The 14,675-nt window shown below is 41.1% G+C and overlaps 1 protein-coding gene across 1 annotated transcript in view; it reads right to left on the bottom strand.

The window, feature by feature from the left end:
• The window catches only part of LOC140732659 (dynein axonemal heavy chain 8-like), a 704,719-nt gene that overhangs the window by 135,799 nt on the left and 554,245 nt on the right, over positions 1 to 14,675 (bottom strand). Inside the window, exons 62-65 of the mRNA XM_073055352.1 lie at positions 10,422 to 10,586; positions 6,082 to 6,308; positions 985 to 1,103; positions 621 to 724 (exon numbers count right to left, since the gene is read on the bottom strand). Coding sequence (XP_072911453.1) covers positions 621 to 724; positions 985 to 1,103; positions 6,082 to 6,308; positions 10,422 to 10,586 — 615 coding nt within the window. The remainder of the gene's footprint in view (positions 1 to 620; positions 725 to 984; positions 1,104 to 6,081; positions 6,309 to 10,421; positions 10,587 to 14,675) is intronic.

Consider the following 14,675-nt stretch of genomic DNA (forward strand, 5'->3'; position numbering starts at 1 on the left):
AGCATTTCCACACACGACTTCGCCAATACCTGGCACAACATTAACAAACCTTCCAGTACTTAATCTCCAATTCTTTTGCAATAAAGACCAAAATGATGTTTGCCTTCTTTGTTACTTCTTGTATCTGCCTACTAACTTCTTGTGATATTAAATATTTAGACTCCTCTAAAGACACAAAAGACTGTAGATACTGAAATCTGGAGTAACAAACAAATACTGCAAAATCTCAGATGGTTAAGCAGCATCCATGAGAAGAAATGTATTGTCTGTAGTTTGTGTCAATCACAAGAGAAGAGAACTGCAGGAACCTGGAGCAAGAAAACAATATGCTGGTGAAACTCAGTAGATGAGTAGTGTCCATGGGGTGGGGGGGGGGGGGGGGAAGGAAAGTACTGAACCAGAAACAGCAACAATTCCTTTCTTCCTCCCTTCACCTCCCTCACACCCAACTAATGTTGCTTGAATTCCTCCAGCACATTGTTCGTTGCTCCAGATTCCTGCATCTGCAGTCACATGAGACTCCAATTTCTTATTCAATCCACATATGCTTCAAAGACCTTTTTGTCATCTTGGTTAATCAATGTGATATCTGAAATATTAAATGTTAAATCAACACAAACCTTATCAGCACGACGAGATGCCACGGCCAGTTCCTTTTCTTTCCCTACTAATTCTTTAGCGAGAAGAGCCACTGACTCAGTTGCTTCCATGAGCTTGGAGAGACCTGTAACAATGTGGTTAGCCTGGTTAAAAGCTGATGTGCCTTAAAAGGATCTTGCATTTGTTTACTGAAATGAGATGTGGAAATTATTTTTTGCACTATAACTACAAAAGCAATATCAGAAATTATAGCTGACAATCACACTTTTTTCATTCACATAATCCTTCTGAACTGCTTGAGAAATGAGTGTAGAATTGCTTTAGTTTCAACTCCAGACAACTGCAAAAGCTGTGGTATAAATTTGTCCTTTCAAATACACCTACCCATTTGCATATGCTCAGCAAGATCATTGATGTTCGCATGTTTCTCTGTGTAAATAGATTTATAGCTATTTATAAAAGCAAGGTAAGATTTGGGAGTTATATGTGTTCTTCTCCGGTATCTGAAAAATAGACAGAATTACTTTTTAATGTCATGTATTCTGAAACATGCTTTTAGTGATATTAAAACATAAATGAGCAGTATCATAGACCTCAAAACTCATTGAATCATAGTCATAGTGCACTGTAGCATGAACACAGGCCCTTCTGCCCATCTAGTCTATGTTGAACTGTAATTCTGCCTGGTCCCATCGATTTGCATCTGGACCATAATCCTTCATACCCCTCCCATCCATGTACTTATCCAAACTTCTCTTGAACATTGCAATTAAACCAAAGTCCACTACTTCCGTTGGCAGCTCGTTCCATACTTGCACCACCCCGAGTGAAGAAGTGCCCCTCCAGGTTCCCCTTAAATATTTCACCTTTCACCCTTAAGCTATGACCTCTAGTTCTAGTCTCACCCAACTTCAGTGTGAAAATGCCTCTATCTATATCCCTCCCAATGTTGTATACCTCTAACAAATCTTCCCTCATTCTCCTCTGCTCCAAGGAATAAAGTTCTAACCAATTCAATATTTTCCTGTAACTCATGTTCTCAATTCCCATTAACACCTTTTGTAAATTTTCCCTGTACTCTTTCAACCATATTGATATCTTCCCTATAGGTAGGTGACTAGAACTGTGCATAACTCTCCAAATTTGGCTTCACCAACATCTTATACAACTTCAACATAACATCCCAATTTCTGTACTCAATACTTTGATCTATGAAGGGCAATGTGCCAAAAGCTCTCTCTACAGTCCTATCTACATGTGATACTACTTTCACGGAACTGTGGACCTGTATTCTTGGATCTACTGCACTCCCCAGTGCCTTACCATTCACTGTGCAAGTCCTACCCTGGCTCGTCCTCCCAAAGTACAACACCTCACATTTGTCTGTATTAAATTCCATCTGCCATTTCCATCCCATCTGCCTGGTCCAGATCATGCTCCAAGTTTTGATAGCCTTCCTTGCTGTCCACTACACCCCCTATCTTAGTGTTATCCACAAATCCTGCACTTCCAGTTTACCACAGTATCATCTAAATCATTAGTATATTGTAGATGACCAACAATGGAGCCCATGCTGATCCCTGCTGCACACCATTAGTCACAGGTGTCCAGTCAGGGAGGCAACTATCCACTGTTAAGCCAATGTTGAATCCCATTTATTACTTCAACCTGAATGGTAATCGACTGAACTTTCTTGATCAGCCTCCCATGCAGGACTTTGTCAAAGGCCTTGCTCAGGTCCATGTAGGGTTTTAGCCACATCCACTGCCTTTCTTTCATTAACTTTCCTGGTAGCTTCCTCAAAAAACTCCATTAAGATCGGTTAGATATGACTGACTACACCCAAAGCCTTCCTGACTATCACCAGTCAAGCCTTGTCTCTTCAAATACTTATACAACCTGTCCCTTAGAATACCTCCAATAACTTACCCATTACTGACATCAGGCTCATTGGCCTATACTTTCCTGACTTGTTTTTAGAGCCTTTCTTGAACATTGGAAAAGCATTAGCCATCCTCCAGTCCTCTGGCACTTCACCCGTGGTTAATGACATTTTAAATATCGCTGCTAGGGCCTCTGCAACTAACTTCCTGCAAGGTACCAGGGGACACCTTGTAAGGCCCCAGGGAACTTATCCACCCTAATATGTCACAAGCACCTCCTCTTCTGAAATCTAGATACGGCCATAACCTCACCACAGTTTTACCTCAGTTCCATAGACTCTGTGGCATTTCCCAAGTTTTACAAATACAAAAAATCCCCCATCTCTTTCAGCTCTATGTACCAATGACCACACTGATCTTCAAGTGGACTATCTTTTTGCTCTTGATATATCTGTAGAATCTCTTGGGATACTCCTTCACCTTTTCTGTCAGAGCAACCCTCATGCCTTCTTTTGGTCCTCCTAATTTAACTCTTAAGTGTTGCCTTGCATTTCTTATACACCTCAAGTATATCAGCTGTTCTCTGCTCTCTATACCTGCTATGCACCTCCTTCTTAAACAGGGCCTCAAGACCCTTTGAAGACCAAGGTTCCCTAAACCTATTAGCATTGTCTTTTATTCTGAAAGGAACATACAAACTCTGTACTCTCAAAATGTTACTTTTGAAGGCCCCCCCCCCACTTACCAAGCATCCCTTTGCCAGAAAAAAAGCTATCCCAATCCACACCTTCCAGATCCTTTCTGATCCCTTTCTTTGAGTTAGAATGCCAACCTGAGGACCATGCATATCCTTCTTCATCATTATCTTGAAACATACCACTGGGAATCTCATACCCATCCACAGAACCTCCTCTATCTGTTCCCCTAACTAATGAATCTCCTTTCATTACTGCTCGCCTCCTCTCCCCTCTCCTTCCCTGCCAGACTCAGTGTCAGAGGCCTGATGGCTGTAGCTTCTCTGCTAGGTCAACCCCCCCCAATAGTATCCAAAAATGGGAGTGAACTGCACTGGCTGCCTTTCCCCTTTCACTCTTTGACAGTCATCTACTCATATAAATTGCTTGATATTTAAACTTTCTAATTTTCTAGATCTAATGCTGTTGGAAGATATTTATGAGTGAATCCTGGACGGCTTTATGGAGAGGACACAGTTGCACACCTACTACAGCTGCAGCTTGAAGGATCAAATGGCCTATTCCTATTGACATTTTCTATTTCTAGGAGTGGGGCTTGAATCAAAAATAACATGTGAATCGGAACTAACAGTGCTGCAGCTACACCAAGCAATACCAAAATGAAAGAAATTTTACATTGAAATTCTCACCAGTAATGATAACTGTATTTGCAAAAGACATTGGTGAGGCCATACTTGAAATACTGAGTGCAGTTTTAATCACCACATTATTGAAAAAGGTTCACCAGGATGCTGTCTGAAATGGAGGGCTTCAGCTACAGGGAGAGATTAGATAGGCTGAGATTGTTCTCACTGGAGTGGAGGAGGTTGCGGGGACACCTTATAGAGGTGTATAAAATTATGAAGCATCATAATTTTATGAGCAACCCTGGAGGTCACAGGTTTAAGATGAGTGGATTTAGAGTCAGAAGTCTAAAACTAGAGGGCATGTGTTTAAGATGAGCAGGTAAATACTTAAAGGACATCTCAGATCAGATTCAGATTCAGTTTATTGTCATTTAGAAACCACAAATGCAATGCAGTTAAAAAATGAGACAACGTTCCTCCAGAATGATATCACAAAAGCACATGACAAAAGAGACTACACCAGAAAATCCACATAACATTTGGCAATCCCCAATCCAGAGTCTAAAGAGGCTGCTGCGTATTAATATCGCACTACCGTCTTAGCGCATTCCCCGGAAAGGAGCTCCAAATCCACCAGACAAACAAGACCAAAAACTAAAGCTACAAGACCCGCACAAAACCACATAGTTACAACATATAGTTACAACAGTGCAAACAATAGCATAATTGATAAAAAAAAACAGACCATGGGCACAGTAAAAATAGTCCAAAGATGTTAAAGGACTATAAGTTCAAAAGAAATCACCACACAGTTTCCACATGTCCCCAGGGTCCCAACAGACTCGCCATCCCACGCCGGTGGCAGAAGGGAATACCCCCACTATGGACTTCCACGGCGCCGCCCGACTCAGCCTCGCAGACGCAGCACACAACAAAAGCTCCATTGAACCCAGCCTCGCAGACGCAGCACACACTGAAAGCGACCTGACCGCAGCGGACTCTGAGTCCGTCGAACCTCCGAGCCGACGACCATCCCCTCCGGCACAGCTTCTCTGAGCACCATCCTCTGCCGAACGTATTAAGACTCGGCCATCGGCCACGCGACCCCGAGGACTGGGGGCCTGTTCTTCCCAGCAGAGTCCCGGACCTCACAGCAGCAGCAACGAAGAAGGTCTTCCTGGAGATTTCCCGATGTTCCTCTGTGCTCCCACATCCGTTTTCAACCGATTATGATTGCGCACAGCACCCCACTTCACAAATAACAGATAATCAGTCCCGGAGTGGCCGCTGCAAACTGCGTCGCACCGCCATCTTGTAATAAAATAATCTGAAGTTCAAGTTTGTTTTTTACATGGTGGGTGGTGGTAAATGGAATAAGCTACCAGAGGAAGTGGCAGAGGCAGGTACGATGGTTGTGTTTAAAGTGTGTTTGGACAGGTACATTGATAGGAAAGGAATAATCAACAGCAGGGGTGTGTAAAAAGAGATGGACAATCTACACCAGGGGTACTTTTTAATCAGGATGGCGATTGAGATTTTGAAGACAGAGTTTTGCGGCAGTTTCTCTGAGATGAGGAACGACCAATCAGCAAGAGGCAGAGCATAAAAAGAGCTACCTTTCAGTCAGGTCCGCGTTCGAGTTTTAAAAAGCAGAGCTTCAAGTTGGACAATCCACACCAGGAGTGTGTAAAAAGGGCTACTTTTTAATTAGGGCAGTGATCGAGATTTTGAAGGCAGAGTTTCGTGGCAGTTTCTCAAAGAAGAGGAGTGACCAATCAGCAAAGGAATTCATTAGAAAGGCCCAATAAGAGTAATTCTAGTGGAAACAGAGTGGCCATTCTTCTGGAGTGTGCCAGTCTATGGAGTGGCTTTGGCTCATCAGACTTGGGTGAGGTAGACTGTTTTGTAACTCACTCTCCCTTTCTGCCTCCCCCTTTCCCTATTCCTTGTCTATTAGTGCAGAGTATAATGAAAATGGCTGCAGGTGCAGTGTTTTTTTACCGTGTGTGGGATGTGGGAGGTCTGGCCTCATTCTGCTCCTTTATCTTATGCTCTTACGGAATAGAGGGATACAAGGCAAACGCAAGAACATGGGATCAGTGAAGGTAGGCAGCTCAGTCAGCATTAACCCATGAACATTGATCATGATTCTATGACTTTTCAACAAACTTTTCATCCGACATTTTACTTAAACTTCCTCATTTTCTAGCATAAAATTCATCCCCATTACAGAATCAATTGTTTTTCATTGTCACTGATAAAACAATCAGAACATACCTTTGAAAATAGTCCACACAGGTTTGATAGACTTTGTCATGAAAGACACCCATTGTTGCTACCAGTTGGTTTTTAACCTCCTCTGAACATGAAATATGAAAAGCAGAAAGAAAATAGCTGGAGACTGCAACCAGTGCCTCTCTGGGCCAGCGACTGAACCAGTCCATTGTGCAGCCTGAAATCAGGCCAGGGAACTTGAGTGCTCGAGATCGAAATTTTTCACCAACCTAACATCAAAACAAAAGGAACAATGTACATACTAAATATATATACCAAGCTTTGCAAAAATCTTTGATTCACTTTCCATGTCTCCCTGGTGATTGAGTGCCATGATGGAGCCTACAATAGGGTACTTTAGGAGCCTCTTGTTGGCCTTGTGAACATTGTGGCCAGCTATTGGATACTACTGAATGTAATTAGTGCCTTAAAGCTTCAGGATCCTTCTGGGAGGAGCTTAGGAGGATTAATGGCACCTAACAGTGACTCCTTTGCTTGTATCTTTGGAAACAGCTCTATTTCCATCTTTAATATCTCTATTTTTCCCTTTCAGGGTTCTTTTGAAGACCCTGAGCTGGAGTTACATGCTGACTCCGGTTCTTTGCGGGAATGGGACCCGCTCTCGGGGTTTCATGAATGGCCTTTGCTTTGCACGCCAAGGACTTGGCCTAAGAGCTTCAGTTGCCTTTGGAGTACCGAGATTTCATGGCTCTGGAGAATGAAATTCTGGAGAGGTATTGGAGATCAGTGCCTCTGCAGGATATCGGTGTGTCATTGGAAATGGAAGATCTCTGGCTGAATGCCCCGAGATCTGAGATCTTTGGGCACAGAGCTCAGAAAAAGTGATGCAACAGACTTTTAACATCGTAAACCAGCACGTTGTTTGTTATGTCTCCCCTCTCGCTGTGAAATGGAGACATTTCTTTTTCTCTTATTAGAGGGAGAGGGAGCCTGTGAGCCTGTGATACGTCATATACCAGGTGAACAGGTAGTCTTTGGAATACTGCAAGTCTGTGTCTTTGCTGTTGCTTTGCTTATGCTTAAGTGCTCGGTGGTGGGTGCCAGCACTTTTTTTGTCGTTGAGGGGAGGGGGGATTGTTGCTTGCTGTCGCTTATGTGTGGGAGGGAGGGGAGCTGGAGGGGAACTTTGGGGTTCTAACATTTAACTGTCATTCATTCTTTGCGGGCACTCCTCTGTTTTTGTGGATGGTTGCAAAGGAAAAACTTTTCAGGATGTATATTGCATACGTTTCTCTGACATTAAATGTACCTTTGAACATTTGAACGCTGGCCAAGGAGGGATGCTGACATTGCTTTGCTTCACCATCTTCTTTCATTTGGTACCAATACCATCTGTGTCTTTCAACCTTTGTCTCCATCCTCTTAGATTCATTAAGTGTATGTAACGCCATGAGAAAACACCGTGACCTTTTCTTATTTATTCTCCATATAATTTTATAAACTTCTGTAAGGTCACCTCTCGGCCTCCTTTGCACCACAGAATAAAGAGTCTTAGCCTATCCAATCACTCTCCAATCCAGGCAATTTACAGCGACAGGTATGTAAAAAGGATCACTGGGACCCCAAGTCACTCCAAACACAAACTGTTCCAGCTGCTACCATCTGGGAAACGGTACCACTGCATAAAAGCCAGGACCAACAGGCTCCGGGACAGCTTCTTCCACCAGGCCATCAGATGGTTAATTCATGCTGACACAATTGTATTTCTATGCTATATTGACTGTCCTGGTGTACATATTAACTTACTACTACTATTTATTACAAATTACTATAAATTGTACATTTAGATGGAGATGTCATGTAAAGATCTTTACTCTCCATGTATGTGAAGGATGTAAAAAATAAAATCAATTCAATAAAACATCCTTGGAAACTTGCATGATGCACATATTGGCCTCTTCAACTGGATCCTTGACTTCTAAACTGGAAGAGGACAAACTGTGTGGATTGGAAATAACATCTCTACCTCGCTGACGATCAACCCTGGCACACCACAGGGATGTGTGCTTAGCCCACTGTTCAACTCACTCTGATTGTGTGGCTAGGCATAGCTCAAATGACATTTTTAAATTTGCTGATGATACAACCTCCTATATTTATTTATCATGTATGTCATTGTACTGCTGCCGTAAAGTTAACAAATTTCATGGAATATACCTGTGATATTAAATCTGATTCTGATTCTGAAGTTATCCTGGAGGAACTCAGCACCCATGGAGGAGAATAAACAGTTGATGTGTTTTTTGCTGAGACCTTCATCAGGAAGGTCTGAAATAGTAGAGGGAGGGGAAGGAGTAGAAGCTGGCAGTTAATAGGCAGAATCTTTTCTGCACTCCTCCAGCTTAATCACATCCTTCTTATACTACTGTCCCGATGAAGGATCTCGGCCAAAACGTCAACTGTTCATTCTCCTCCATAGATGCTGCTTGACTTGCTAAGTTCAGCCAACATCTTGAGTGTGTTACTCTGGATGTCCAGCATCTGCAGAATCCCTTGTTTTTATTACTTCGTATAATATGCTGACCAAAACTGTACACACTCAAAGTGTAAACGAATGGATGTTTTGTACAATAGCATGGTGCCTCAACTCCTATAGCCAATGCCACAGCAGATGAGGCAAACATACCACATACCTTCTTCACTCATGCGTTGCCACTTTCAGGAAATTAGATACCTGTACCCCCAAGGTCTCTCTATTCAACAACACTCTCCAGGAATCTGGCCTTGAGTTTATCCTGCTCAGGCTTAACTTCCCAAACTACATCATTTCATGTTTGTCTGAGTTCAGTTCCATCTGCCATCCCTTGGCCCAGTTGATCCAAATCCTTCTGTAACCTTAGACAAAGCAACACACACAAAATGCTGGAGGAACTCAGCAGGCCAGGCAGAATCTATGGAAATGAGTGAATAGTCAACTGTTTATTCTTTTCCATAGATGCTGCCCACCCTGTTGAGTTCCTCCAGCATTTTCTTTGTGTTGCTTTGTAATTCCAGCACGTGCAGATTTTCTTGTGTTTGTAACCTTAGAAAATCTTCTTTACTGTTCACTATATCGCCAATTTTTGTATCATCTACAAAATTATAACCTACAAATTATTCCACCTGCATTCTCATCCAGACATTAAGGTAAACACAAGAGATTCTACAAATGCTGTCAACCCAGAGCAATACACACAAAATGCTAAAGGAACTCAGCAGGTCAGGCAGCATCTAAGGAAATGAAAAAACCAGGACTGGAAAGGAATGGGAAAGATGCCAGAATAATGGAAATGAGCAGTGCAGGGTAAGGGAACTATGAATTTGGTATCAGTGGATGGGAGATTTCTGGGGTTGATGAGGTTAGTGATGGTGTCAGACAGGATTTCTCCAGCGTTGATGGGGTTAGTGATGGTGTCAGACAGGATTTCTCCAGAGTTAATGAGATTAGTGATGGGTGTTGGAGACAGTTACTCTAGCGTTCATGGGGTTAGTGATGGTGTTGGAGACAATTTCTCCAGAGTTGATGAGGTTAGCGATGGTGTCAGACACAATTTCTCCAGAATTGATGGGGTCAGTGATGGTATCGGAGACAATTTCCCCAGTGTTGATGGGGTTAATGATGGTGTTGGAGACCATTTCTCCATAGTTGATCAAAAATTGATTTCTACAGCATATGACTGGCCACAGTCTTCTGATATAAAAAGCAAACCTCTTCCTCCTACTACTCAGGCAATTTTGTCTCAAGTAGTCTAGTATCACTGGACCTTGTGTGTGGAAGCTTCTGGATCAACTTGTCATGCAGGATTTCTCTAAAAGGTTATGCTGAAGTCCATGCCAGCATTTTCGACTTTGCCAGATTTTGGAAGACATGACATTCCCTTTGTTCTTTCTACTCCCTCCCCTTCCTTGCATGTTAGAAATTTTAAACTTTTCCATGTTCTCATCAATGGACTTAGTCTAAAATATTAATTTATTTAAGCTGAGTGTCAACTTTTCCTTGACCTTCAATATTCAAGAAGATTTATTTCAGGCATGACAACATGGCCTAAGATCTTTCCAGGATGAGTGAATGTCTTAGGGTGTTTTTTTAAATTTATATTAAACCTCTGAAATTGCTAATAAAGGAAAGACAGGATATTTGTAATTCTCTTGCCAGTATTAATGGAATTATTTTTGCCACCCAAGTGGCACATGGCAAGCGTAGGGCAATTACAAAACATATAGGAGCCTTTACTTCTTATTTTCACATCAATACAGAAATTCTGAGCAGATAGAAATTCTGATTCTAAACAAAATAAACACACTGTCTAGTTACAAATCACTGATAATAGCAAGACACTGACCGGAGATAGGCAGAGGACGACATGTAAATTTATTCGTGCTCTTTTTATAAAATACTCATACAGGTTGTCAAATGTGGGAGGGATACGAGGAGCTTCTTTCTTCATTGATGCAATAAGTGACTGAGTAATCTCATCAAGCTCCTCTCGTGCAAATAAGTTTGACACCTATCACAGGAAAACAAGACAACAATTCTAACATGATAATGGCTGCAATTATGATCAGTTTAGGCAACTTATTATGATTGGTAAAATTATTGTCTGAGGTGCAATTACTTTAGTTAGATTTAATTGTTGCAATACTTGAAACAGTGAACAAGTTACACTTTAGATAATCCATTAGATTTCAGCAAAGTTCACGAATTGCCCATACAGTTCAGAAGGTCACCACGCAGCTCACTCTACATTTGCTGGGTTTTGATGGAGTCTGGATGGAGATATTCTGGAAGCTTTCATCATATAATCTCTTGCCATCAACCAGCTTCAAGCATAGATTAACAAACATTTACTTCCTGGCTGCACACAAACTACACAGTGCAACTTTGAAAAATATTTCCAAATAATTATGAAGATTATGGAGGATCAATCACCCCAGACTTGTCAGTTTAAAGGCAGTTGTGGAGAAAAAGCCCAGAAATTTTTCAACTTTTTTTTCAGACATTGAAGAACCTCTGCATGGAAATCAAGGCCAAGTATACTAGAAATGGAATATTCTGATCTGAAATTCACAATCATAATCAAGGGTCCTTCATTCACAATCACCAACAATGGCAGAAAGTAAAGTCACTCACTGAATGATACAAAGTAGGTTGTAGTGTTGGAAAGGAGAGATGACGTGAAGGGAGAAGATTGTGATGCAGGATGTAGATTTTTGGCGGAGAGATGATTGGTCTTCGGAGAAAGACTCATGCCTTGGTAAATGATTAGGAAACTGGGAAGGTATTCAAATCCAAGAAGTGGTAATAATGTGATTAGAGAGGAGATCAGCAAGTCAAATGGAAAATCAGAGGAGAATAGATCAATCAAGGTAGGAAATAGGATCCAAATTGCTATAGTGGACAAAAACTATTTGCAGTTAAAATGGGATAATACTCCTGATATAAAAAAATAAATTAGGAATTTAGTTTGAGGAGCACTGATACATTTTTAGGGTTCCTTCACTGCTGGGCTCTTTTGTGGTGGCTATGGTAGGGCCTTTAATGGATTCTAGTTGCTAGCTCCATCTGCAGGTAAGGCCTGCACTTTTCTCAATCATGTGTGCACAGAAATAGATCAGTCTTGTACTGTACGCTAAATGACAGTCTGTGAATACACATCACAGACATGAATACTGCATCCATAGTTTGGAAAATGTGCTATATGCCAGGGAAACAAATAGTCAAGATCTCATTTGAAATGTAAGCTTTTATTGCATGGAGGATGCAGTAAAGGAAGACTTGCAGCAACAATACAGGGTTTAGTGGGACCACATCTGGTGTACTGTGCCTTGATTTGGTCTCCTTATTCAAGATAGGCTACACCTGTACCTGCCTTAGAGCAATGCAACCTAGTTCACTACATTTATTCCTGAAGTGAGGAGGTTATCTAACAAGGAAGAAGTGGCAAGAAATGGGCTGATTAGAGAAAGGATAGAGCATTATATAAAATGCCAGAAGTACTCACTGAGCCAGGCAGCATCTGTGAAGGGAAATGGACAATCGGCATTTTAAGCTGACATCTTTTATCTGGACTGAAAGATAGAAGGGAAACCGCCAGCATAAAAATGATGGAGAGAAGGGATGGAGCAAAAACTGGCAGGGGACAGGTGGATAATATGTCTGAAGAGCAGAAGAGCAGCAGAGATCACATAGGGGAAGAAGCGAGAATGAGTCTCATAGAATTCCTATCATAGAGAGTAAGAAAATTTCTTCAACACTGTTCTATCTTGAAGAGACATTACAATGGACTAGCAAAAGGAAGGCAAAAGAGAATGCAGATGCTAGAATCTGATGCATAAGACATAAGGCTGGAGGATCTAAGTGAGTCAGGAAAGATCAGTAGACTGAAATGGACAGTTGATATTTCAGACTGAGGCACTGCATCTGGACTGAAAGATAGTACAGGTGTCTCTCCACCCCCCACCACCCTTTAAAAAGATAGAGCATTCCTATGAAACCTTTCTTAAGCCAAAATGGTGTAAAGCAAAGAACCATTAACTTGTATGAAAATTTTTTTTTGTAAAAGCGAAAATCCTCTTTGTAATTCAAAAACAGGTTGCTAATGTAGGTCTTTTGTAAAAGCCAGTGGCGTAAAGCGAACATTTGTAAAGTGGGTGACACCTGTATACATAATTGAAGGGAAGGAATGGAGCAAGAGCATGTGCTTAATAGGTGGATCCAGGTGAGGTGAGGTGTTAGGCAGGTGGAGGAGAAAAGAAAGGAAATTGTGGCAGATACTGGGAAATGATAGAGGAGGTGAAAAATCATTCTTCAATCCAAAATCTGCACTACCCAATGGTAAATTCCAGCTGCCATAGTTCTGGCCCGAGGCAGCTCCAACTGATAAAAACTAATCATTTGCTGATTACTTCATGAGAAAGTATTTGCATATTTTGCTGTACTTCATTAGTAAGATTTCATGACACAGGTTTTGAATTTCTGCAGAAAGGTAAAGCCTTAGGTAAGATTTTGCTCACTTAGGTATAATTAACAAGTAGTTAGACATGGGATCCACAAACATAGCATGCTAACAATTATATAAATCAGCTAATAAAACACTTGAAGAAAAGATTTTCCTTTTTTTATTGTTTAGTTTGTTCTATCTTAATGTGCAGTTACAAAGGAAAGTAAGAATATTTAAATCCACCTGCTGGATAAGAGTGAAAGAGAAAGAGACTACAAGACATAACATGAGATAATATACTATAGTTGTAAAGATGGCATATAAATAGTTAATTGAAAATGAACATTAATATAGAAATACAACGATGAGGAGTTGAGTGTGAACACTGATGTAGAATTACAAAGATGAGGAGCTGAGTGTGAACACTGATGTAGAATCACAAAGAGGTGGAGCTGAGTGTGAATATTGATGTAGACTTACAAAGAGCAGGTGCTGAGTGCGAAGATTGATGTAGAATTACAAAGAGGAGGAGCTGAAAGTGAAGATTAATGTAGAATTACAAAGAGGTGAAGCTGAAAGTAAAGATTAACGTACAATTGCAAAGAGGTGAAGCTGAGTGTGAACATTGATGTAGAATTACAAATAGGAGGAGCTGAAAGTGAAGATTAATGTAAAATTACAAAGAGGAGGGGCTGAGTGCGAAGATTGAAGTAGAATTACAAAGAGGAGGAGCTGAAAGTGAAGACTGATGTAGAATTACAAAGAGGAGGAGCTGAGTGTGAACATTGATGTAGAATTACAAATAGGAGGAGCTGAAAGTGAAGATTGATGTAGAATTACAGAGAGGAGGAGCTGAAAGTGAAGAGAGATGTAGAATTACAAAGAGGAGGAGCTGACTGTGAACATTGATGTAAAATTACAAAGAGGAGGAGCTGAAAGTAAAGATTGATGTAGAATTACAAAGAGGAGGAGCTGAAAGTGAAGACTGATGTAGAATTACAAAGAGGAGCTGAAAGTGAAGACTGATGTAGAATTACAAAGAGGAGGAGCTGAGTGTGAACTTTGATGTAGAATTACAAAGAGGAGGAGCTGAGTGTGAACATTGATATAGCATTACAAAGAGGAGGAACTGCAAGTGAAGATTGATGTAGAATTACAAAGATGAGGAGCTGAGAGTGAAAATTGATGTAGAATTACAAAGAGGAAGAGCTGAGTGTGAACATTGATGTAGAATTACAAAGAGGAGGAACTGAGAGTGAACAGTGATGTAGAATTACACAGAGGAGGAGATGAGTGTGAAGATTGATGTAGAATTACAAAGAGGAGGGGCTGAGTGTGTACACTGATGTAGAATTACAAAGAGGAGGAGCTGAGTGTGCACATTGATGTAGAATTACAAAGAGGAGGAGCTGAGTGTTGAAGATTGATGTAGAATTACAAAGAGAAGGAGCTGAGTGTGAAGCTTGATGTGGAATTACAAAGATGAGGAGCTGAGTGTGAATACTGATGTAGAATTACAAAGAGGAGGAGCTGAGTGTGAACTTTAATGTTGAATTACAAAGAGGAGGAGCTGAGTGTGAACATTGATGTAGCATTACAAAGAGGAGGAACTGCAAGTGAAGATTGATGTAGAATTACAGAAGAGGAGGACCTGAA

This window comes from Hemitrygon akajei, chromosome 9 (genome assembly GCF_048418815.1).
Source record: "Hemitrygon akajei chromosome 9, sHemAka1.3, whole genome shotgun sequence".
Lineage (NCBI taxonomy): Eukaryota > Metazoa > Chordata > Chondrichthyes > Myliobatiformes > Dasyatidae > Hemitrygon > Hemitrygon akajei.